Source organism: Ammodytes marinus (assembly GCF_949987685.1).
Source record: "Ammodytes marinus genome assembly, chromosome: 7".
In the NCBI taxonomy this organism is placed as follows: domain Eukaryota; kingdom Metazoa; phylum Chordata; class Actinopteri; order Uranoscopiformes; family Ammodytidae; genus Ammodytes; species Ammodytes marinus.
In genome coordinates, this window is record NC_137211.1 from 17520492 (window position 1) to 17542635 (window position 22144).

General features: G+C 41.4%; 3 protein-coding genes across 6 annotated transcripts; 1 reads left to right on the forward strand and 2 right to left on the reverse strand.

The window, feature by feature from the left end:
• The first annotated feature begins 27 nt into the window (after nucleotides 1–27).
• Nucleotides 28–3496, forward strand: mbd4 (methyl-CpG binding domain protein 4). Of its 4 annotated transcripts, XR_013844945.1 has the most exons (9): nucleotides 28–109; nucleotides 238–533; nucleotides 626–1398; nucleotides 1669–1740; nucleotides 1836–1973; nucleotides 2081–2230; nucleotides 2361–2464; nucleotides 2568–2702; nucleotides 3399–3496. XR_013844945.1 is itself a non-coding variant. In XM_080031035.1 (8 exons), the coding sequence occupies exons 2-8, from the start codon at nucleotides 358–360 to the stop codon at nucleotides 2640–2642; spliced, it is 1488 nt and encodes a 495-aa protein (XP_079887161.1). In that variant the 5' UTR covers nucleotides 28–109; nucleotides 238–357; the 3' UTR covers nucleotides 2643–2753. The 4 variants fall into 4 exon arrangements, 3 of the variants coding, with proteins under 3 accessions (XP_079887161.1, XP_079887163.1, XP_079887162.1); XM_080031035.1 differs by lacking the exon at nucleotides 3399–3496 and having other exon boundaries at nucleotides 2568–2753; XM_080031037.1 differs by lacking the exon at nucleotides 3399–3496 and having other exon boundaries at nucleotides 1669–1734; nucleotides 2568–2753.
• Nucleotides 3497–7361: 3865 nt separating this feature from the next.
• Nucleotides 7362–12755, reverse strand: creld1b (cysteine-rich with EGF-like domains 1b). Its single transcript, XM_080030541.1, has 11 exons — nucleotides 12630–12755; nucleotides 11774–11894; nucleotides 11577–11659; nucleotides 11206–11316; nucleotides 10647–10738; nucleotides 10301–10480; nucleotides 9588–9683; nucleotides 9413–9496; nucleotides 9068–9163; nucleotides 8850–8990; nucleotides 7362–8755 (listed from the first exon to the last, which is right to left on the reverse strand). Exons 2-11 carry the CDS (start codon nucleotides 11888–11890, stop codon nucleotides 8535–8537), a joined length of 1221 nt encoding a protein of 406 aa, XP_079886667.1. The 5' UTR covers nucleotides 11891–11894; nucleotides 12630–12755; the 3' UTR covers nucleotides 7362–8534.
• A 1135-nt stretch (nucleotides 12756–13890) lies between these two features.
• LOC307252604 (interleukin-17 receptor C) lies at nucleotides 13891–20253 on the reverse strand. Its single transcript, XM_080030316.1, has 16 exons — nucleotides 20199–20253; nucleotides 18818–18845; nucleotides 18593–18718; nucleotides 18282–18380; nucleotides 18048–18154; nucleotides 17537–17651; nucleotides 17408–17449; nucleotides 17034–17167; nucleotides 16870–16932; nucleotides 16713–16770; nucleotides 16397–16623; nucleotides 15895–15942; nucleotides 15717–15768; nucleotides 15444–15539; nucleotides 15318–15356; nucleotides 13891–14786 (listed from the first exon to the last, which is right to left on the reverse strand). The coding sequence occupies exons 1-16, from the start codon at nucleotides 20235–20237 to the stop codon at nucleotides 13978–13980; spliced, it is 2082 nt and encodes a 693-aa protein (XP_079886442.1). The 5' UTR covers nucleotides 20238–20253; the 3' UTR covers nucleotides 13891–13977.
• Between the last annotated feature and the right edge of the window lie 1891 nt (nucleotides 20254–22144).

Consider the following 22144-nt stretch of genomic DNA (forward strand, 5'->3'; position numbering starts at 1 on the left):
AGGACTTCCACACTACGGTGTTTACATCAGAAAGTAAACGGTCGGGAAGACGAGCATGGCAGTCTGCACATTATTTGTTCTACACGCCTGTAAGGAAGCATCGTACAATGTAGGCTTCTTAGTATGGTATCTTAACATGTTTATGCCAGCCTGTTTATAATGTAAAAATCTGTTGATCAGTAATATAGGCATGCCTACTTTATGATCTATGCTATGTTGTTTTTTTGTAAATTATAGGTAAAGCAAGAAGCAGCTGCACAATGAGCTGAAGTTAGACACAGCTTCTACTCTTGCTCCACTACATTACAAGCGACCGGGCTGACAAACAAAAACACACTCCTGCAAAAAAAGAAAAGAATGCACCCTACAAGCTGTGATATCCAGCTGGAGACCAGTGGAGACTTAAATAACCAAATTCTCAAGGACGAGGATGATTCGTGCCACACGTCCACAATGCCCACCGGCTGGATCAGAGAGGTGAGGCAGAGGAAAGCAGGCAAGACAGCAGGCAAGCTGGACGTCTACATTACAAGGTGAGGTGACTCAGTGTTTTTCCTCATACCTCATAGCATTGCAGATTCAATTGGGTCAGTGTCTAATGATGGGATCTCCCTGTTGTTTTAAGTCCCCAAGGTCAGACGTTTCGGTCAAGAGCGTCCCTTCACGCTTTCCTCCGAAAAAACGAAGAGGGGAACTTGGACATAAACCGTTTTGATTTCACCTCATCCAAAGGTGACAGGGATGATGTCACCAGTCCCTCTCAAGTTAAACCGAGGAGCAGGAGGAAGAGGCATGCAGATGGACAGCTGGACAAAACGGAGCATGAGGACATAGAAATACTGGATCCATCTCCGAGTAAATCTAAAAGACCCCTTTCCCCCCTCAGGAGTACTGAACAAGAAAAGCCAAGGAGTGAAGAGAATACTGAACATCTTACTGACATTGCACCAGAGGAGTTCACACATGTCGTAGATGTGTGTAGTGACAAAACTCATGAGAGCTTGAGGCGCTGTGTAACGGATGCAACTTCCACCACAGCGGACTATTTCACACTGGAGAAGAGGCCACAGAGGGAGGGTGCGCTGAGAGAGAAGCTGCTCAGACGGAATCGGGTTCCTTCCAGTGATCAACATCAGACTACTTTCACCGTTCCCAAGGGCCACCAGACAGAGTCTCAGCCTTACGTCTTTACTCTGAACGTTGAACCTTCCACTGAGAGCGTGGATGAGCCAGGCGGAGATGAGCTACAGATTCACGGGAAAGGTGACAACAAGTCTAATTCCGAGGTGCACGGTGATGCTGCTGACAGTCGACGGGATGCGGAAGACAAGGTGTTGTTACCAGACACCACTGGTGGCACTGGGAGCTGTAGCACACCGCTGAGAAATTCTCAGAATAGTAAGTAGGAGCTAGAATTGACAGACAGCTTGTGAAAGCAGCAGTTCAAGTTAGTTGCCTCTGGGTAATACTTTCATTTATACTGTGTTTATGAGTAATTCACTTCGGACGTGACCAAAGAATGCGTACATTTGGTTGTTACTTTCAATTGGAAACTCCCACCAATTATTTGAAATAGTCACACACCACCACAAGCCTTACATTAATTTCTCCTTCATTTGTAAATATTATTTTCTTTTGTCATAACATAAATGTTTGCTGTCTGCCTAGAGTCCAAGAGCACGGAAGACAAACGGAAAACCAGCCCTTATTTTAGCAGGAAGCCCCCCGGAGATGGTAATGGTAAAAACGTTCATTTATTACAAATAGCTGAAAAATACTTATGTGCATTTGAATTTAACACTTAATGTAGGCCTAAACTTTGGCTCTGTATACAGCCTGCCTTAGCCCACCCAGAAGGAAGGCCTTCAAGAAGTGGACACCCCCTCGCTCTCCTTACAACCTGGTACAGGAAACCCTTTTCCATGATCCCTGGAAGCTCCTGGTGGCAACCATTTTTCTAAATAAGACCAGTGGTAAGATCCAACATACACATTAACTCATTACATTGCAACAGTAATGTAACAACCAGTACTCAAGTGAAGCATTTCTCTTTTTTATTTTATTTTACACAATACTACAGGCAAAATGGCCATACCAGTTCTGTGGCAGTTCTTTGAGCGTTACCCGTCTGCAGAGATGACCAGGGAGGCAGCCTGGAAGCCCATGTCTGAGCTAATGAAACCGCTGGGCTTGTATGAGCTGAGAGCCAAAACGCTTATTCGCTTTTCAGGTGAATGTGCTTGTCCACTTGAACGGGATTGTTTTATTGTGTGTTGTCTCTGTAGATTTGTATGTTAGAAAATACAGAACCATTTTAGTGGCCAGAAAAGTCTGAACAAAATGTGTTTTCTCCTGTGAAGATGAGTATCTAACTAAACGGTGGCGTTACCCCATCGAGCTGCATGGCATTGGGAAGTATGGCAACGACTCCTATAGGATCTTCTGTGTGGGGGAATGGAGACAGGTGAGTGGGATCCCAATTATCTCTCCTTCAGATCATCAGTTTTGCAATGATAATTAAAGCCTAATCAGATTTTGTTTTCATTCATCTATTTTTTTAATCAAAGGTGACTCCTGAAGATCACATGCTGAACAAATACCATGGCTGGCTGTGGGAGAACCATGAAACACTTGGAATCTGAAACACAAAAAACTGCATGAAAGTTTTGCTGTGGCGCCAACAAGAAATCCAGTTACATCGCGTAAATGCTGCAGTCATCTTACAATATTAGTATCATGAAAAACTTTAAATGTTCAACCAGTATTGTTTTAAAATGTTGCAATGACACTAAAATATATCTGTGTTTTTGCCTTTCTAAACAATGTTTTGCTCAATGTATAATAAAAGGTTTTAAGTAGTTTACAAGCTGAAATGATTTCCTTATTCAATCAGTCTGACGTCTTTTCCAGACACATACTGTATCTGGTTGGTCCATTGTCACAGGCTAATCATCTTTCTTTATGAGTGCACTAATGCATGACCTTAAACTCCATTGAGCAGCTTCTCTTTTTTTGTGGGGGGAGGTAACCTGATTCCCAAGGCAACTGTTGCCACCGCTAAACACTCAAGTGAATGCACAGGCATGTTCCGGGTTAATCTCTAACTAGTACAGTAAATTTGCTATATTTGCAAGTGGAGTTCTGTTGTGATTAAAATGCAAATAGAGCTGCCACTTTAATTAAGAAAATTAAATTAGCATCTGCCACTTTGGAAAGTATCCACAAAGACTGGATTGCTCTGGTTGGAGACGGAAGAAACAGCTTGAGCTACAGAATGAGACTACGTAAGAACACAGATTTGATTGTTTTTCTTTATTTTTTTGTTGCCAATTTAGTGTAATTTGGGACACATCGAACATGTGCTGTGATTATGTTCATCCCAATCTTTATTACCACAGCGGCCATCTCTATAGCTTCCACACCAGTGTGTATTCCCCGTGACACACCGACTGTCCGGCAGAGTCGTTGCCTGGTGTTCCCTCCCACCACATGTCCCATCATCTCAGATTCTGCCCGGCTATGGACCAGCAATCAGGTGAGCAGAGATTCATCCAAACTTTCATTTGTTTCTCCTGTCTCGTCATAGGAAGAGGGTATGCTTTTGAGATGAGAAAATAAAAAATACTTCCATTAAAAGGTGCACTATGCAGTTTCAGAGGAGGGGGATTTGTTTACATTTCCAGAGCCTGCAGTTAGTTAACGAAACATAATTACTTTACATGTAATTCTTAGCATTGAATAATTTTATCGTAAGTCAAAACAAAATTGTTTTGAGGCACCTGGAACCAAATGTAAGAATGGAATATGTTTGGTAACAAAACAGTGGGCTGTACACAACCTTTACGGGAGCTTTCTTACTTCCAACAGTGTGTCAGGGATCCAGTTTTCCTGGAAGAAAGGTTTTTTTTTTATTCAGTTAAGAGAACATAGGGGCGCCTTTAGCTCAGTTGGTAAGTCGTCCCCCTCCCGGGCCGGGCCGGGCCCAGCAGCAGACCCGGGTTCGATTCCCACCCGCAGTCGTTCTCTGCATGTCACTCCCCTCTCTGCCCCATTTCACCTCTGTCTCTCTGCACTATCAATAAAGCATAAAAATGCCCAAAAAATATCTTAAAAAAAAGAGAACATACTATATCAAATTTGTATTTCTCTGACACACCTAAAGTTACATAGTGCACCTTTAATCTGCCCTCTAGACCAGTGGTTTTCAAACTGTGAAAAAAAAAATATGATATTAACATCATATTAAGCAAATGTAAGTTATCTTACAAAAAAGGAATACAATGTTTTGGTCTAGATAGATAATAGCCTAATAATTAAATCAGATCATCTGGGAGATAATCCGAGGTTAACTGATCACGTCACATTCACGTCCATGCACAGTGTGTATTGAGTTTATTTTAAAACATTTGGAAACGGGGCTGACCTCAGTTTCCCATGCACTGTGTATAGTCTATAGCCTATTTCAGCCTTGTCTGTGGAAATAAAGATAGCTGGACAAGAGTTCTTCTGCTTCGTTCCTCTTACTGCATTTAAATGCATTCATTATATTACAGAGAAATATGTCTCGTTAAAGAAAAAGAGCTCCATGCCCAACCCAGAGGACCCCGCATAATATTTTATTTTAAATAAATATTTTTATGGAAAATCCATGTGTCTTTCTTCAATAGCTTCTAATTCATCCGACCCAGTGTCTCCAAAATATTTGTTCACACAAAATTCCTCAGATTTAGCCTCTATTTTCCTCTGAAAGTGCACCAGATTCATGCATTTCACTTCAAAAAGGTAAAACTAAATCTCCCGGGGGGGCATACCCCCGGACCCGCCTAGGAGGGTCAGGATCTCTGCTGGCTACTAATTTCACCCAGCAGGACATTGGAGGCACTAGCGAAAAAACACTGGGTGGGTGAATGACATTTAACAATAGTCAATAATTTGGGCAAGTCTTTCTGCCTATCTCTCTCACTCCATTGCACACTCCGTCACTACTATCCATGCTTAAAGGAAGCAGGATTAAACCACTGGATAAAGATGTTCAAATGTATTTTAAAAAAGGTAAACAAAAACATACTTCGATAAAGATGTTAAAATGTTTAAAGAAATGTTTAAAAACGCACAAAGATGTTTAGAATGTTTCAAAAATATGTTTAAAATGTGTAAAATAATGATAAGATCTTTCAAAACACACAGGGATTTTGAAAAAAAAAATTGGGGGGGGGAGGTGCTCTGCTTAAATTTGTTCTCTGAGGGGGGGCTCACTCTCTCACACTTTGAAAAACCCTGCTCTAGACTATTCCAAGACTGAACCCTATACGTCCACCTTTGGTCCCACGCACTGTCAGTCTGGAGACGCCTGCTGTTCACCACCACAACCACCAGAGGGCACTCGTCATGCAGAGGAGAGAGCATTACAGGTAGGAGCATTTGACCAACACCTCACTGTAACAGCTTGTCCTCTAGGAATTACTGGTGCCATTGCTATCTTTGAGTTCAAAGTCACTGACTTGTAGTTGGTTGCTGAGTTATAGGTATCATCAAGCGTGGCGAAAACCCTTTTACGGAACCGGCAGTGAGCGAGAAGAGTACAGGTAAAATAATTAGCACAGATGAGTTTTTCTTATCCTATAAATGTCTTGTTTTCATTATATATATTTCTCTCTCATTCTTTCCTGCAGGAAGGAGATGCGAGAGCATTTGAAGAGGCAGATGGAGGAGAAATGTGTAGCGCTTAGGCTGCAGCTGGCCAGTAAAGTGAAAGAAGCAGAGTATCTCCGTGAAGTGGACAGCCTCGCCCTGTCCATGGAAAGAGAGCAAAGGAGCCGTCACAGCAAAGCCATGACGGCATACAGAGATGAGAACAAGAGGGTAGAATCCCATGCACACATTATGCATTCACTGCTTGTGCTTTTGTGTTTATTCCCCCTTACAATTGGTGTCCTGAATATGCCTTCACATGCTGGCTGCTCTTAGGTTACAACAATATAGGGAGTGTCTGAGGTTTTATTGTTGTACTCTTGTCTCCATCCTTTGTGTGTGTGTGTGTGTGTGTGTGTGTGTGTGTGTGTGTGTGTGTGTGTGTGTGTGTGTGTGTGTGTGTGTGTGTGTGTGTGTGTGTGTGTGTGTGTGTGTGTGTGTGTGTGTGTGTGTGTGTGTGTGTGTGTGTGTGTGTGTGTGTGTGTGTGTGTGTGTGTGTGTGTGTGTGTGTGTGTGTGTGTGTGTGTGTGTGTGTGTGTGTGTGTGTGTGTGTAGTTAATGGAGCAGAGGTGGAGAGACAGAGCACTAACACGCTCCCAGGAGGCCCTGAAGGAGAGAGAGCTGCTGTGCCTCAACCCCATTAACTGGAGTGGAACACTCAAATAGCTTGAACCTCGACACCCAGAGTCAAGACTCACGCCTGGCTGTAGTACTCTGGCACAAATGTGTGTGTCCGATGGAAATAGGATGCACCATACAGTATGGTACATGTGTACATTAGTGCTGTCGCAGTCATTGAAATAACTTCTAGGGCTTTCTCAAAACCAAGTTAAGATACTCAGCATTCCTCTGAATATACTGTATGAGATGAGAATGCTGATTTATTTCTAATATTACTTAATAAAGCTTGAATTACCTGCTTCTTTGGGTTCCAATACATAAATCCAAGTATTTAGGGTACTAAAGTGATTTAACATTGCAATCCTATAGCATTCTTGGAGTCATGATTGACAGTTTATCTTAAGAATCTAAATCTATGCAGCAAAATCTGGTGCTAACATTACACACAATTTAACACAACCATCAACAGTTCTGTTGGAGATTCAGGTCTATTATGCTCCTAGTAGCTAATGTAGCCTCAAGATGCTAGCCTCAAGCAGAGATGAGGGGAAGGCTATAGAGATCTGCTAACCTCACACTCCAAGTTGTTCCCAGTACCCAGAGTTTTTTTATTTTAAAATTAAATTTCATACAGCTTCTACTGGAGCCCCAAAGACTTTAAACATGTTTTACCAATGAAAAAATACTCCCCAATACCTGCTAAACTAACTTTGCTTTGTGAAATTGGTAGAGATGCCCTTTAATAAGGTGGAGTCTGGATTATGGAGAATGCTTGTAGTCAAAATCAGTAAATATATCCTCACAATCTACCTGTCCGTACCGTGTGTGCGCTGAACAAAAATCTGGTGTTAATACACAGCCTAGGCTCTGTAAGCTGTAAAATGGTATATAAACAAAGGGGGCCCACCATAGCTAGCAACACACCCATAGTCCATTTGATTACATTACATTTCCTATTTTAAATTTGCAACAAGCAATTGTAAAGAAAGTTTTTTCCATAAGTAAGAATGTTTTTCTTTATTCTGTTTATGTAAAAAGCAGAGGCAGCTTGACAATGTTAAATTAAAATGATAAATAAATATACAAAACATGAAAACTGACCGACTTTTTATTGTAAAGCAAACATAAATAAGTACTAATGACTCTGGACAGCTTTCCACACTAGGAACATTAAAGATAAATGATATGGACGGGTAAAAAGTGATGCCAATGGCTTTCTAACATGATGCTACTTTATCTGCTAGAATTACAATTTAACAGAGTAGAACTGCATTGAAAATGCATATACAAATACGCAGAAAATGTCAAAAGCAAAATATGATATGACATCTTTCTCAATAAATAAATATGGCTTTAAAAATAAATTAAAGGGCAACAGAAAAGTGGCTTAAATCATCCATTTTAGAGCTGGGATTGACCTAAGCACATTCCCTCAAACACTCAATGTTGGTGACCCAGCAGCTCATAAAAGTCAGTCTTCCATGCCAAAGTGTGACAATAAATACAAACAGTGCAGTACCTTTCATTTCAAATCCTATTTTCATGCATTATTACTAAAAAGAATCATTCAGTATGTAAGGAGGTAAAAAGTCATTCTGTGAACATAAATAATCAGTGGTTCATAATTGAAGTATCCCAGAGTTTCAATGAGCTTTCTTTTTGGGATGATTAGGGAAATCCCCAAATCTAATATCAGGCCCATTTCAAGAAGCTTAGGTGTAGCAGTAACCCGATACTGCCAAAAAATAGCATAGCTTTCATAGCATTGAGATAATGAAAAACAAAATGGATATAAATGATGGCTGGAGGTTTTGATTGTGTGGAAGAAAACGACATCATTTCTTGAGCAACATGGACAAATGAGACATACAAATGCATAATAAATTTCAACAATCAGTAGTGGTCTTCATGTCACCCTTGTTCCCCAACGAAGTTGAGGTAGGGGATTAAGTTCAGTTCCTTTATATCAGTGCATTGTTGCTCTGTTATTCCTCTTCAAAGATTCCTGGCTTCATAGCCTTCAAGTTCTCACGTTTTACCTGCATTATCATATTCATACGCATACATTAACCCCAAGCCCTTTCAAGTAACTCCCAGATCCCAAATAAATCCCTGACAGACTAGTATTTTAGGGATATTTCCCCGTCCCTCAGTAGAGTGTTATTCACCTTCAGTTGGCTGATATTCCGAGGTCCTTTCTCAAATGGTGGCCCCCAGACAATCTAGTGTCCCTTCAGAAGGTCGTCCAGTATTAAGTCTCCTTTTTCTGTCAGCCAGTATCCGGCCATGGCAGCCACACCTCCGATGAAAATGGCTGTGAAAACCATGTCTCCCTTAGCAGCGAGCGTAGCCAGGGCACAGATTACAACGCCGAAGAACATCTGCTGCAGGACAAGGACCTCGTCGTCCGTCATGTCGTCAAACAGGCCCTTCTCTGGGCCGGCTGAGGAGGCAGAGGGAAAGCTTAGCCTAACAGATCTGAGAAGCTGTTGGCAATATGCATGTGTTTGTATATTTACCACTGATTGTCTACTTACAGGGAGGCTTGTTCTCAACACATATGCTATCTCTTCTGATGAAGCCATCGGCACAGTCACAGTGGAAGGACCCCAACTCATTGATACAGGCCTCGTTGAGTCCTGGACATGCTATTGCACGTTCGCTACATTCATCTACGTCTGGGCAAGGAAGCAAAGAAAAACTGTTGAAGTGGAATAATGGAAAAAAAAGTACGGTAGAAATTCAGTATCCTTACCTAGACACTTTGCTCCTTTCAATCTGTAGCCACGGGAACATTTCTTACAGCGGGCAGGGCCACTTCCCATGCAGCCAACGCATGCTTGGTCACAGCCTGCAGAAAACAACAGACCCACAGTGGTCAACATTACCCTACTGAACTGGGCATCAAGGACGTATGCTGTATTAATAACTTAAAAAAAATAAAAGTGTTCCCACAAACAAACAAAATAATTAGAATAAAAATAACCACTTGGGCAACATAAAATGAAATATTCTGTGATTTTTCAAGCAGAAATGCCAAACATTCACAGGTAGTAGCTTCTAAATCTACTGTATGTCACATCTACAAAACAGTACACACCTCTGCATTCATATGATCCGTCTGTGTTGTGACAGTAGGTGTTAGAAGGACAGCGAGCCAGCTCTGTACCACACTCGTCGGTGTCTAGGAGACATGAGAGGTCAGTCAAACCACGCACATCCAGGAAACGGACTCAATGACGACGTTATCACATGACCGCTAACGCTACACTCACCCACGCACTTGTTGTCATGAAGGATCCAGCCGGCTTTGCAGTCGAGGCATTTGTAGTCCTGCGGCCCTGTACATGTCTTGCACGAGTAGTAGCAAGCTGCAAAAAGATGAAAGTGAAAATGCCAGTTTAAAGCTCCCATATTATACACTTTTCGGTTCTATTATACACCATATTATATGGTCTTAGTGGTCCCTAATACGTTTTTCTTTAATTGTTTGCTGAAAAAAACTTTCAGATAATTTATTGTACTATACTGATGTTCAGCTAATCTCACAATGGCCTATTTTTTTAAAAGAGCTGCAGCTCCCCTCGTAAATATACAATCTTTGAGCTGCCCCCGCCCCCTGTCCGGAAGCGAAGCCAGATACGCCTCGCCCTCTGTCTGTCAGGGCCGTGGACCAATAAGAAAGAGGGGTGTGGGCTGCACAGTGGAAGCTTCTGGCTTTCCAGTTTGTGAGGTCAGAAAAGGGGAAAATTCTGACTTGAGTATATTGGGGGGAGGGGTGGGTGTTTCAGAAAGGGGGAGAGTGAGAACAGGAGAGATTGTTATTTTTTAAAATATTTTGGCAGTCTCTAGGCACACCGTGGACCCATGGATATGTTAGAACACATTTAAAAAGTGCATTTAGCATAATATGTGACCTTTAAGTTTAACCTCAAACGGAATGAAGACATTGCAGAGGGTTAAAAGTGTTGTCTGAATGTGGACTGACCCGCACAGGCTCCTGTGCTGCTGTTGGAGCTTTTCTCTCTGAAGTAGCCGTCAGCACAGCTCTGGCACAGACGGCCAGAGTATCCTGGATCACAGACGCACTCTCCGTCTCCGAGTCGGGTCCCCTCCCCCTCACAGCGGCCCAGACCTCCACACACACCACCAGGATCGGATAGGCACTCTGGAATGGAGAAATATGCTTTGAGTCTTACTCTGGAACGTCAGAAAATAAGCATGGTTGCTTTTTACTTCAATATGAAATCTAAAATCATTCTTCACTTGAGGCAACTGAGAAAGAAGTTAGGTGTACTATACTGATATCGGGAAAACCGTTGTGTGTTTCACACCTTTGCAGTCAGGTCCAAAGCGTCCAGCGGGACAACAGAGTCTCAGCTCCTCTATGCACAGCCACTCAAATAGGTCCGGTGCCTCCAGCTGCCTACAGGACACACACATCATTTTCAGTCATGGAGCAAAAAAACAGGGGCATGCTTAAAGATCATAACATCATTAAACACACAGCTTAGGTCATTACTGTCCCAATGTATAGAAGACATGTGTGATTTGAGAGAATGCTCGTTGTGAAAATGACTTTGTCAAAATCAGCAAATTTCTCCTCACGACCCACTACCTGTCCGTATCGTGTATGCACTAAAAAGAAATCTGGTGTTAATACACAGCCTCTGTGAACTGTGAGAAAATATTCACTGATTTTGACAAAAAGTGATTGACCACAAGTGTTCTCCAGAATAGCTGACTCTACCTTTAAGAGAATAAAACAATATGGACACTTTTAAATTACTTACTACTTAAATCAGACCCCCCCCCCCCCCATGTAACAGCAGCTCATTTTGGAATAGCTGTTCCTCTCTGATTTTACCGCATAATGCACAAGTCCTATTTTACCTGTGAAACCACCATGTCTCCACTTGGTCCTCTATCTGTTCCAGCAGCTGGTTACATTCAAAGTCTGTCTTCTCACAGGCCGCTTCTACTATCTCTAATAGCCGAGTCTCACTGAAACGACATGTTGTGAAATGTCAGATAAAAGTAGAATAACAGAAGATTATACAAATTCAATAAATGTCAAAGTAACAACATGAATACAGGTTCTATGGTAATTTGCATTATCTGTTAGTTTTTTTCTTTTTGGCATTTGTTTCACCAAGTACTGCCTGACTGCACAATCTCAGTAAATCAAGTTAATAAATGAGAAAGTAACCATTTTTTTTTGGAAGAAACTCAATAAAGTGTGACCGACTTAAACATTCTCTTACCTGCGTTCATACTTAGCCAGCTTTTCCTCTTCCCAGGCAGTGTTTCCTCCCCCAAAGTTCTTGTTGGCTGTATTCTCCAAGCCCTAATAAGAGGGGGAAATTCAGGACTCAGGGATACTAGGGGAAGACTTGATTGAAGACGACTGAAAAGCACAAACGGATTTGAACTGAAATCAACTCTACAGCAGTAGGCCTACCTTAATAAAACTCTCTGTGAGTTTCCGGCAGGTCTGGCATGGCGCAGTCTGGACTCTCACCACAGACAGCTCCGAAAGAAGCACCAAAGCAGGCAGGAACGGCCAGGCCCACCACATGATCCTTACAACAAGAAAAGACAGGCAGAAATCATTATGTATGGCAAATAAAAGTTATGTTTACAGTTCCTAAGTGATGATCATCACAGCAATTTTCAGAAAAGCTTTTCCCATTATGTTTACTTAAGTGACAGTATTGTATTTAAATAGAGTGGAAGACATCTGTTCAATATAAAAGCAATCCAATGCTTATCCATGTAGGCTACTTATGTGAATACTGTATGCCTATTGTTAAAAATTTACTGGGAAAGGCGATAATTTCCCATTTCATTTAAATTCAAGTTTTAGTACTTCATATTCATCTATTTAGTTCGCCCTTTGTGACGTCACATGAAATGTTTATTATTTTCATAAATTAAACTGAGTAGCCTACCCTGCACATTGTAGTGGCTCAGTTACGTGATTCAATCACTCAGTGTTAGATAAAGATTTTAAAAGCACAGTTTTGCCTCATCTTTTATTTTATCTTTTTAAGAGATGCTCATCTTTTTCCGTAAGCTCAGCTAGCTCAGCATCAGCACCAATTAGCAAAACAGCAGCTGGCTAAGGTCAATAGTTAGCTGCTAACAAAAGCTAACATTGCCTATAATAACAGGCTGTCAGTCTGTCCGGTGTATCTTAAAAGTCTATTTACCAACTCCTTACGTTATGAAACGTTAAAAATCTGGGAAGCAATATCAACTGCAGTTTTTGTTTCAAAATGAAGCTAGCCGAAATGTTTTCATGGGACTGTTCCTACCTTATTGCACTAGCTCGTCTTCTGCTGCACCGCTGATGACAAGTCTGATTCCCTGTTGGCTCAAACAACGCAGGAAGAGTTTCACATTGTGGGCATCCACTTCTAATGCTTCATACGTGCCATTTTAATTGGCGACGGACAGCAGGGTGAACGACTAGCTAAAGCTAGCTACTGGCGGTGCTAAAGCATGCGAAGAGGCTGCGCAGGGATGAATCAGTTAACAGCTTGCAGTTGCTTCTGTTTTCCATTCAGCTGAGCCACACAGGATGTGGCACCGCCCAACTCCTCTGGGATTTAATCCATCCACCAATCAACGAGCAACCAAATGTGCACACAGATGGGGGGGATGTCCCCGTATATCAGTCATGTCAAAAGTAAGCTACAGACGCATCTGGTTTATTATCCAATGTTGCAGCTTTGGCTTGACCTGTCCATAATTACAGTCCAGGGGCATTTAAAATAGCCTACACAATTACCTATATAACATTTAGCCAATTGAACATTTGAATTTATACTTTAAAAAACGTTACAATTCATTTTTCGCCTACTTGTCAAAACCAATTGACTGCACTGAGACAGCATTTGAAGGTGGGTTGTAAGGCACAGATAACTTAAGCAATTTAGATTAAGATAAAAATACAAATCCAAGTGCATTGATTCTTTATTCAAACCCAGTTTACATTATAGGCTAAAACAGACTCACCATGTCTGGGTAAAGCAAAGTAAGATGTAGGCCACAGAAGGAAATAGCTTATTTTTGTGTAGGCCTATTATTTTCTTGATGTCTATCAGGGCTTTGATATACAATCTATGCGTTACATAATGTCAAATAAATAGTTCAAAACACACACACACACACACACACACAATGGCCTGGTTAAACACGTAAAAGCACAGCTTAAATAGCCTAAAGAATGTATAGTGTCAGGACAAAAACAATTGAGCAATTTTCTTCATTGAAATTATTGTTTTCCATTCAAGAGTAATTGTAATTAAGTAGGCTGTTTATGAAATAAATTCCTCATAGAGCGCTTCTTATGCATTTTTCCTTTAAATAGATTTTAGAAAAAGGGTGAGGTTTTATTGTTGTGAAATTCTATTTCTCTGTAGCTAAAAGAGCCCAAGGTGTGACGAGCTAGCTTTTATTTGAAAAAGGGAACTGATGTTTCAACTGGCAAAAACAAAAAACACAGCCCCCCCGTTTCAAAAGCTACCAGAGCCCAGACGTTTAGGCAAATGCCGCACTTGTAAACTGATACCTATTTAGCTGAACATTTCCCATAATTACTCATTTGTTGCACATCCCATAACTGCAGCTGGGTTATGTGTCCTCCTCTTCCTCCTGCCTTCACACCCATTCCATTTCACTGTCTTTGGGCTTTGTGTCTGGGCTGGAGGGAGGTGTACCATGACATGGCTGCAAGGGCATGGTTTCCCCGGAGTCTTCAGCTCCTACCCCGACACAGCCCTGGGACACCCCTGCTATCCGTAAAACTGAAGCCCCTGCTGTGAACCCCGACAGCCCTCGTGCCAGAGCTCGGGAAGCCATCCTGAGGCCCCCTGCTCTTTTCCGTCTGGCTGCAGCAGAAGCCATCTGCCGGGCCCCGGCCAGTTCAGTCAGAAAGCCCAGGCTCTGCGAGGGGAGGCTGTAGACGTGAAGGCCACGAAAGAGTTCTGGCAGCGGCCGGAAACCTCCCGGAAGCTCGGGCGGAAGCGATTCAAACTGCACCAACATGAAGCGCTCTCCGGCCCGGCCCTGCAAATAGTCTGATAGAATACAGCTCAGGGAGGCGGTGAAGACGTCTACACAGCGAGAGGAGGCGGTGCAGCTTCTTCCAGTCCCCTCCTCGCCAGTCCTCTGTCTCTCTCTGGGAGTGTTTCTCTCCCAGCTCCGAGCGCCCCATTCTTCAGCCTTTAGCCAGGCGGCCTGCGTCAGCACCAGCACCACTTTGCCCCCCTGCCTCTGCAGTCTGTTCAGCCTGGAGTGTAGCCAGGGCACGGGGCCCAGGGCGCCTAGCTCTGCCCGGCTCCACAGGTCCAGAGACACACTGAAGCCCAGGGCCTGGAGGGATGAGCCCAGGTGACTCATCAGCTCTGGCAAAGCCTGCTCGTCATTAGGCGGGTACAGCAACACCACATGACCACCGCCCAAAGCACCTGGAATAAAAGGATGATTAAAACCTTGAATAAAGTTTTTAAATATATTTTTACATTTTTATTGATAGTAGAGAGGAGATAGTTGAAATGGGGAGAGAGAAGGTGGATGTCAGTAAAGGTCCCCGGGTCAGACTTGAATCCGCGACCACTGCTACAAGTATATGGTGCGCGCTCTACCCACTCAACATGGAGTGCCCCGAAACCTTGTATAAAGTTTAAAGGATTAGTTGAACATTTTGAGAAATATCTTTGTATGCTTTCTGGCAGAAAGTAAGATGAAGAGATCAATACCGCGCTACACTCATATCTGTCGATTAGCGTATTCACCAGAAGTGGATTTCCTAAAATGTTCAACTATTCATTTAAGAATATATATATAATATATTTAGGCTAAGAAAAGATAGAGAATATAACTGAGAATTTAGAAAGAAACTGTATGGTTAAAACATGCAAGTAAAGGTTCAAACACAGAAATATGAATAAACATCTATTTTAAAGAAAAGTATGAATAAAGGTAAGGCTTTGCCATACCTTTAACATCCTCTTCTTTCAACCATCTCCACATGTAGCCTAAAAAGGAAACACAGAAGCACACATTGAGGGGTTTTCCCACAGTGCTATTATTATGCAATTTTCTACATATTAAAAAAAACTAACCTTTTATGAGCCCTTGTATAAAATAGGCTCCTAGTATGGCCAAACAAGTGAGTAGCAACCCAATGAGGAGTGGCAGGCTCCATCTCCATCGAGATGCTGGGAAATAAATAAATTATTACGTACGGCATTTTAAAGTATTCCAACAACAGAAGTGTTCAGTGAATTAACAACTACTTATCAGCAACGGTCTGATGAAAATCTTCTAATAAGCTGATAAGAGTTAAGCATTAAACCCACTTAATCTGATTTCTGGACAATAATTAATAGTCTTACTTGCAAACGGACAATGGGGCTTTAAGTATGACTCGGTCCCATTAATCTTTAACTATAAAAGGATTGAAAGAGGTCAGGTTAGCACAGTGGGAACTGTAGGAAGAGCTGAAAACATGTTAACGGTTGTAGGAAGAAGATTACAGTTAATACAGGTCAGGATAAAGTGAAAAAAAATTACCTGAACACAGAGCAAAGGATGTGACGATGCATTGAACTCTCCTGTTTTCTGAAAAGCAAGTTAAGAAATAAATAATAATAGATTTTCTTCTGAGACTTTACACTATAATATTATATAAAGATCACTTAGGGTGAGGAGGGCTGGGGACCATGGTTCTGGTTAGGATGTGCATCTGTGGATTAAGTATTTAGATCCTTGACTTGAGCTAAGTAAATAAATCATGCATTAAAAATGGTATAGGCTAAAGTACATATTGTAAGCCAAATGTACTTAAGAGTATACGTACAAGACATCTTTATTCAGAAAAATTATTATGTTATTTATTATTTATAATAGGCTATATTATATGTAATGTATAGCTGGTCGAGATTGTGCTTAGTTTATCTGATTCATATTCTGCTGGGTAGTCAAAACTGTCAAATAAATCTAGTATAAGTATTATGTAAAATTGACAGCTTGCAAAGAAAACACTTATTTATTTATTTATTTTGAGCATGTTTACCGAGTGTCCATTGCGTGTTGCAATCCAGCCATCATAGCTGTAGAGTCTCTGTCTGGAGCCCATCTCTTCTTCACACTGGCCTCCTGCCGGCTCTTTCCTGCACAGCCACACCTCTGCATCCAGTCTGCAGGGGGCGGTCACATTCCAGCTCAGCCCCGTGCCACCGTCCCACATCAGTGACTCCGCCATAGACACCATTACGTTTCGCTGCATTCGTTCCAGTTCATCTGGAAGAAAAAAAGAAAACATTGCCATTGTTTTAATAATATACGGTGTAAAATGTATTTCAGGTTGACCATGCAAAACTCCCTTTTACCTTGTCGGTTCCTGAAAGGGCAGTATTCTCTTCGGAGTTCCTTTCCCTTCCACCACACCTGAAAAAATAAATTGGGTTTTCCATAAAATTCTATTCCCCCAAAAATAGACATGTAGCTGCCTTTTTTATGCTCAGTATTAATTAAAATGTCAGCTACCTGGAAGCACAGGCATGGCGCAACAAAGTTGGACGAAATGACCATTTCTCTCTTGCCTTTGGGCTGCAAAGTTTAAAAGACAAAAAAATATATAATTGTAGTGATATCCTCACAGAGCATACTGACTTTTGGCTAACGAAGCAGATTAATATGCATCGACTAACCCATGCAAGAAACTCTCCAGGCATTTCGTGCCAAAGCATCATGAACATTAGCTCTTCTTGTCTTGCGTCACCCTCTTCCAACTGAAGCACGACCACATTTCTCTCATGATCAGTCACCACTCGGACTCTCGGGGCTGAGCCAGAGACAATCATTACAAATTATAATGGAGCTGCATCACTCTACAATTACATGCATGTTGTTATATAGTGTATACAAGTGTTTTTTTTTGCCAGGACTGCTTTGGTGTGTGCTCATCAGCATGTACGCAATACAGTATATGCTAGTAGTCTGGAAGCAAAACAGGTGGATGGTGAGCACGCTTAACTACTTTATAAAATCTTAATACATTTGACGACCAAGATTCCCATCTTACCATCACACCCCTTCACCGCCTCCTCTAGGTTCAAGGAGCAAACTGAAAGAAAGAGGAGAAAAGTTCTTGTTGGGTGACATTAGTAGTTAACAATTCGCCTTGCCTTACATTTTTAGCAAGTAACCTCACCTTCTTCTAAAGATGGGACTTTGATATTTTGAATGAGGTGTGCTCCATCTGAATATGCGTAGACCTCGACCACAACATGAATGCCAAACATCACTTTCTCGGTCAACAGCAGCTGCTTTTGTGGAAAACATATGCATATATTATCTACATATACTGTATACTTTAAGGTCTTTAAATCACTCTGTAATAACAGGGAACAATTAGGGAGGAAAGAAGAAAAACTAAGTCACTGCTATATTTATCTGTATCAATTTTTAAATTGGGTACTTTTCTGGCCTCAAACTATTATTTAAATTAAGCCGTCTGAGAGGTTTGGGATGAAATATTTCTTCGGTGGAACTGCTTACATCTCTTTTATTGGTAAAGAGTCACAAGCTGAAATGTTATGAATCACTGGTGTATTTTTTTTCCAACTATGTGCAGTATTTTTTTAAGCTAAACATATTTTTCCATGCAAAAATATTTATCTGTAGTGAGCAACTTATCTATCAAATAAATGTATGAATTCTACCTGATGTGTGGGCTGTTGAGAAGCTGGGTCAGAACCGGAGTAGCTTGTTTTATACCGGAGTTTCTTGCAAAAGTCCTGGGAGCCTGGGGAGCTGAGACACACCAAAGCTGCAACAGAGAGTAGTAGAGCAGAAGAACAGTAAACTATGTAAAAAAAAATATATATTACATCCGTAGAAAACAATGTGTGTGATGTTTTTTCTTGTTGCTTTGGTCACGGCTCCGGATAGCCTACCTCTTTGTTCAGGGAGCGCAAACTGACCACTTCCACTGAACTCCTCTTCATCTCTACGGTGACCAGTGTCCTCAAAAACCCGCTGCGCAAAATCCCCTTCTGCAACAAGTGCATCGCAGCAACAGTTACTCACGACGGCCGATCAAGTTCAAGTTTGTAAGGTGATGGGAATGCAGGAAATAGCATTCAAGAAATGATGTTAATCATTGCATGAACCAACAAAGACAGCAAAGTCATGGGGATAAGGAAAACATTCATAATGAAAATATTCAAGTTGCGTCACCCTATCGAGAAATGTATGATAAAGCTACCTTGGACTGTGATGATGATTTGCAGGCAAGGTTCACAGTCTTGTGCGTCTGAACAGCACAGAACCACTTTGAGCTGGACATGTGTAAGGTTTGCTGTATCATCCGGGTCGGGAAAGATTGGAGGGGCTGTGGAAAGAAGAGCATTTCTGCTTCAGACACTAATTTTCTAGTGTGCTGTTATCATCACCATGATATGAAGTGCACTTGTGAAGGGTGGGCTGCTACCTGAGCTCACGTGGCAGTCAGTCAAACCCTGAAGAAAAAAGAAGTTGCCGTTGAGAATCCAATGATAAACTATTAAACACACTCACAAACAATTAAACACACCGCTTGAATAGGCCTACTGTAGTTGTCGAGACGAGAGCGTATGAAGACTATTTAGATCATTTACCCGAGTAGGCTACAAGCTGCACACTAAGGTAGGGAACTGTTTGCCTGCTGTTACTTTTAATATCATATCATTAATGTGTAATAAGCTGAAGCTTCAGCCTGTAGAAAATATTTTATGTTATATGTTTCCTTCAATACCCTTTGTTTGCAGTAATTGCCTGTCTATTGTATTGCCTGTTCTTGCGTGCTATTATTAACGTACTGCAATAAATATTAAATTCAATGTGAATGGCTCCTCTAATAGTTGTGTACATATATTTGGGTAACACTTTACAATAAGGTACACAAAAAAAGAGTAGTTTACCTTTTTAAAAGGTAAACTTACCTTTTTAAAAGGGTAACTACTCTTTTTTTGTGTACCTTATTGTAAAGTGTTACCCAGACATTTAGACTTTTCAACTTATAACAATAACAATGGCTCTATTCAAGCGTCCCAGTAGGAAATGGCAATGGTACAGTGAGCCAATACACACAATAACAGGACCCTGAAACTGAAGCCGCTGAATGGAATGCAGCTAGTGTTGCTGTTATTACTCACACCTCTGTTTATTAAACTGTAACAAGTCAAAATGATTGTTTTGAGCTACTTTATACCAGTACACCATCAACAATATTTTTTGATATAATGAAATAGGCTTCTCTACTTTCTACTATAGGCCTACCATTTTTTGTAAACCAAGAATCTACATATAAAACACTTTCTCATCGTTTTCCCTGCTCCTCCTAGGTCTATCGATGTTAACTCACTTCTGAAAGAAAAAAGAAAAGGAAAACAAACCCAGAGAAAATTCAGGTTACAATCCTCCCTGGAAATGGAGCATTGGAGTAAGGTGTCATGCCCAGGCACAATATAAATAAGTAATGGTGATTAAACTATAAACTCTCTCTCTCGCTCTTGTCGATCCTAATTCACTCAAAAACCTCACGCCTCTAATTAGGCTATTCTGCAAGTATCAATTGTCTAGATTTTCCATGGACCACACCAGAGCAACACAATTATAAACATCAGCAACTGGATTATTATTTGGCCGTTGTCTTTTGTCGTAAAGAGCACCTAAATGTGGTTTAATAAAAATACTCAAGTAGCCTATAGGCAAAAGCATATTATAATAAGGCTTTATAAACAGATATCTGCCTGCCTTTACATGCGCAAAACAGATTCACTCTGTATCAGCCAGTCAAATGTCTTTCATTATCATGGTGGCTTGTTTGTTACCTCGCTACAGGTGAGTTCAGGTGCGTCTCGGTCAATCATATCCAGCGCTCTTGCAAACACAAACAGCCAGAAGCTCAGCAGTGACCGCACTGTGGCATGTGTTTGGAGAGCCATGTCTTGGAGAGCGCCTCTGCGTATGGCACCGGGAGTCTCCGACGCATGGACTCCCCTCATACGAAACAGCAGGAGCAAAGCTCGTTACTTTCAGGTCCACCCAGCAGCAGCAGCAGCAGCACGGCATGACAGTGACATTTCCAGGGAGCACGGCTCTGCCCCGCGAACGATGACTTCCTTTTTTTGTATGACTGTTGTGACGCCCCAGGGCTTTTTGCGTTCCACACAGCCCGACGATTGACAGCTCAGGAGTGGGGCGTGTCGCAGGCCACCTGCTCATGTGGTGGCAAATAGATGATAGCCTATTTGTCACACACACAAAAGGTTGCTCTGTTGCTGAAGCCTTCAACAGAATTCAGATCACAAAGCAGATATGATTCAGTGTGTTGCCTAACAACAATTTGCTGTTAATGATAAGCCCAATGTTAAATATTTTCTGGGTTATAGATGGTTACACTGAAAAAAGATTGGGCCTCGTGTCCGCTGGACCTTCAATAGGCCTATGCCACATTTTCGTCTTGTATGGCCATTCCTGATCTTATTCATTTTAAGCATCTAACCTTTATAATGGGGTAGGCCTACGTGGGTGGAGGATTGATGCAATTGAACCTGTGAACGTTATGCGGTAACCCCACTTAACGTTAATGGCTGTGCACACAACTGTTGCTAAAATAGAGCCTCTATTTCATGTTGTTGGAATGTTTTCGGTCTCAAGTTCAATCATTAACTTCAATCTAAGTGAGTAGGTCAGTTAAGGCAGCTGTTGTAGATTAAACATTTGTGTTTTTGCTTATCTGCAGTGCTCTACGGAACCCTGACACTTGTGTTTGTGTGCCTGCGGTTTTTAGTTATAGGTCCTTATGGTGAGTGGCGTGCAATCCAAAAAGAAATGCAAAATCGCATATGTATTTAACTGTTTCCGTGATGGCAATACGCCCACATGAACACAATCTCAAATTCTGTGGTTCAGCTCTTCCTTTTATGCATAAAGCAATTCCCATGGGACTGTCCCATAGACAGTGATCTTTGGAGGGAATCTAATCTTCACATTTAGCCTACAATCCTAATTCACACTGTAATAGAAAAACAAAATAGGCTTTTTTCTCCCATTTTACTGACTTGAACTTTAGTATAAACTCACCCCAGTTTTGATTTGACAGTAAACATACGTATAATCTTAATATATTTTTTAAATCCATTAATACTTTTTCATCCTGATGGTTCATTTTGTAACTTAACTACAGTATGTTGGTCTATATCATCCTGGCAGGTGGATTTTCCTGTTAAAGCTTTTTATGGGGGAAGTTTTTTCTACTTAAAAAACTTCCTTTGAATTGTCCTGTTTAGGCAAACTTGTGCTTTGTAATATTAGGCCTTATACACTATTGCCAAAAGTATTCACTCACCCATCCAAATAATTGAGCCAATGCTTAATATAGTTTATTTATTGAGTGCAAAGCGCTTCAGGATACCAAGAGATTTTGGACAATTCCATGCTCCCAACTTTGTGGGAACAGTTTGGGGATGGCCCCTTTCTGTTCCAACATGATAATGCACCAGTGCACAAAGCAAGGTCCCTTAAAGACACGGATGAGAGAGTTTGGTGTGGATGAACTTGACTGGCAAAGTCCTGTCCTCAACCTGATAGAACAACTTTGGGATGAATTAGAGCGGAGACTGAGAGCCAGGCCTTCTCGTCCAACATCAGTGTGTGACCTCACAAATGAGCTTCTTGAAGAATGGTCAAAACATTCCCATAAACACACTCCTAAACCTTGTGGAAAGCCTTCCCAGAAGAGCTAAAGCTGTTATAGCTGCAAAGAATGGACCAA

Coding starts and splice junctions, on each gene's coding strand:
- creld1b (XM_080030541.1), bottom strand. CDS start 11,890: ATGTGGTGGGCCTGGCCGTTCCTGCCTGCTTTGGTGCTTCTTTCGGAG. Junction 9,164..9,412: donor CGGATCATATGAATGCAGAG/GTGTGTACTGTT, acceptor TGTTTTCTGCAG/GCTGTGACCAAGCATGCGTT. Junction 8,991..9,067: donor GAAAGGAGCAAAGTGTCTAG/GTAAGGATACTG, acceptor TTCCTTGCCCAG/ACGTAGATGAATGTAGCGAA.
- mbd4 (XM_080031035.1), top strand. CDS start 358: ATGCACCCTACAAGCTGTGATATCCAGCTGGAGACCAGTGGAGACTTA. Junction 2,231..2,360: donor AACGCTTATTCGCTTTTCAG/GTGAATGTGCTT, acceptor TCTCCTGTGAAG/ATGAGTATCTAACTAAACGG. Junction 2,465..2,567: donor GTGTGGGGGAATGGAGACAG/GTGAGTGGGATC, acceptor TTTTAATCAAAG/GTGACTCCTGAAGATCACAT.
- LOC307252604 (XM_080030316.1), bottom strand. CDS start 20,237: ATGATTGACCGAGACGCACCTGAACTCACCTGTAGCGAG. Junction 18,846..20,198: donor CTGAACTCACCTGTAGCGAG/GTAACAAACAAG, acceptor TTTTTTCTTCAG/GGTTTGACTGACTGCCACGT. Junction 18,719..18,817: donor TGACTGCCACGTGAGCTCAG/GTAGCAGCCCAC, acceptor TTCTTTCCACAG/CCCCTCCAATCTTTCCCGAC.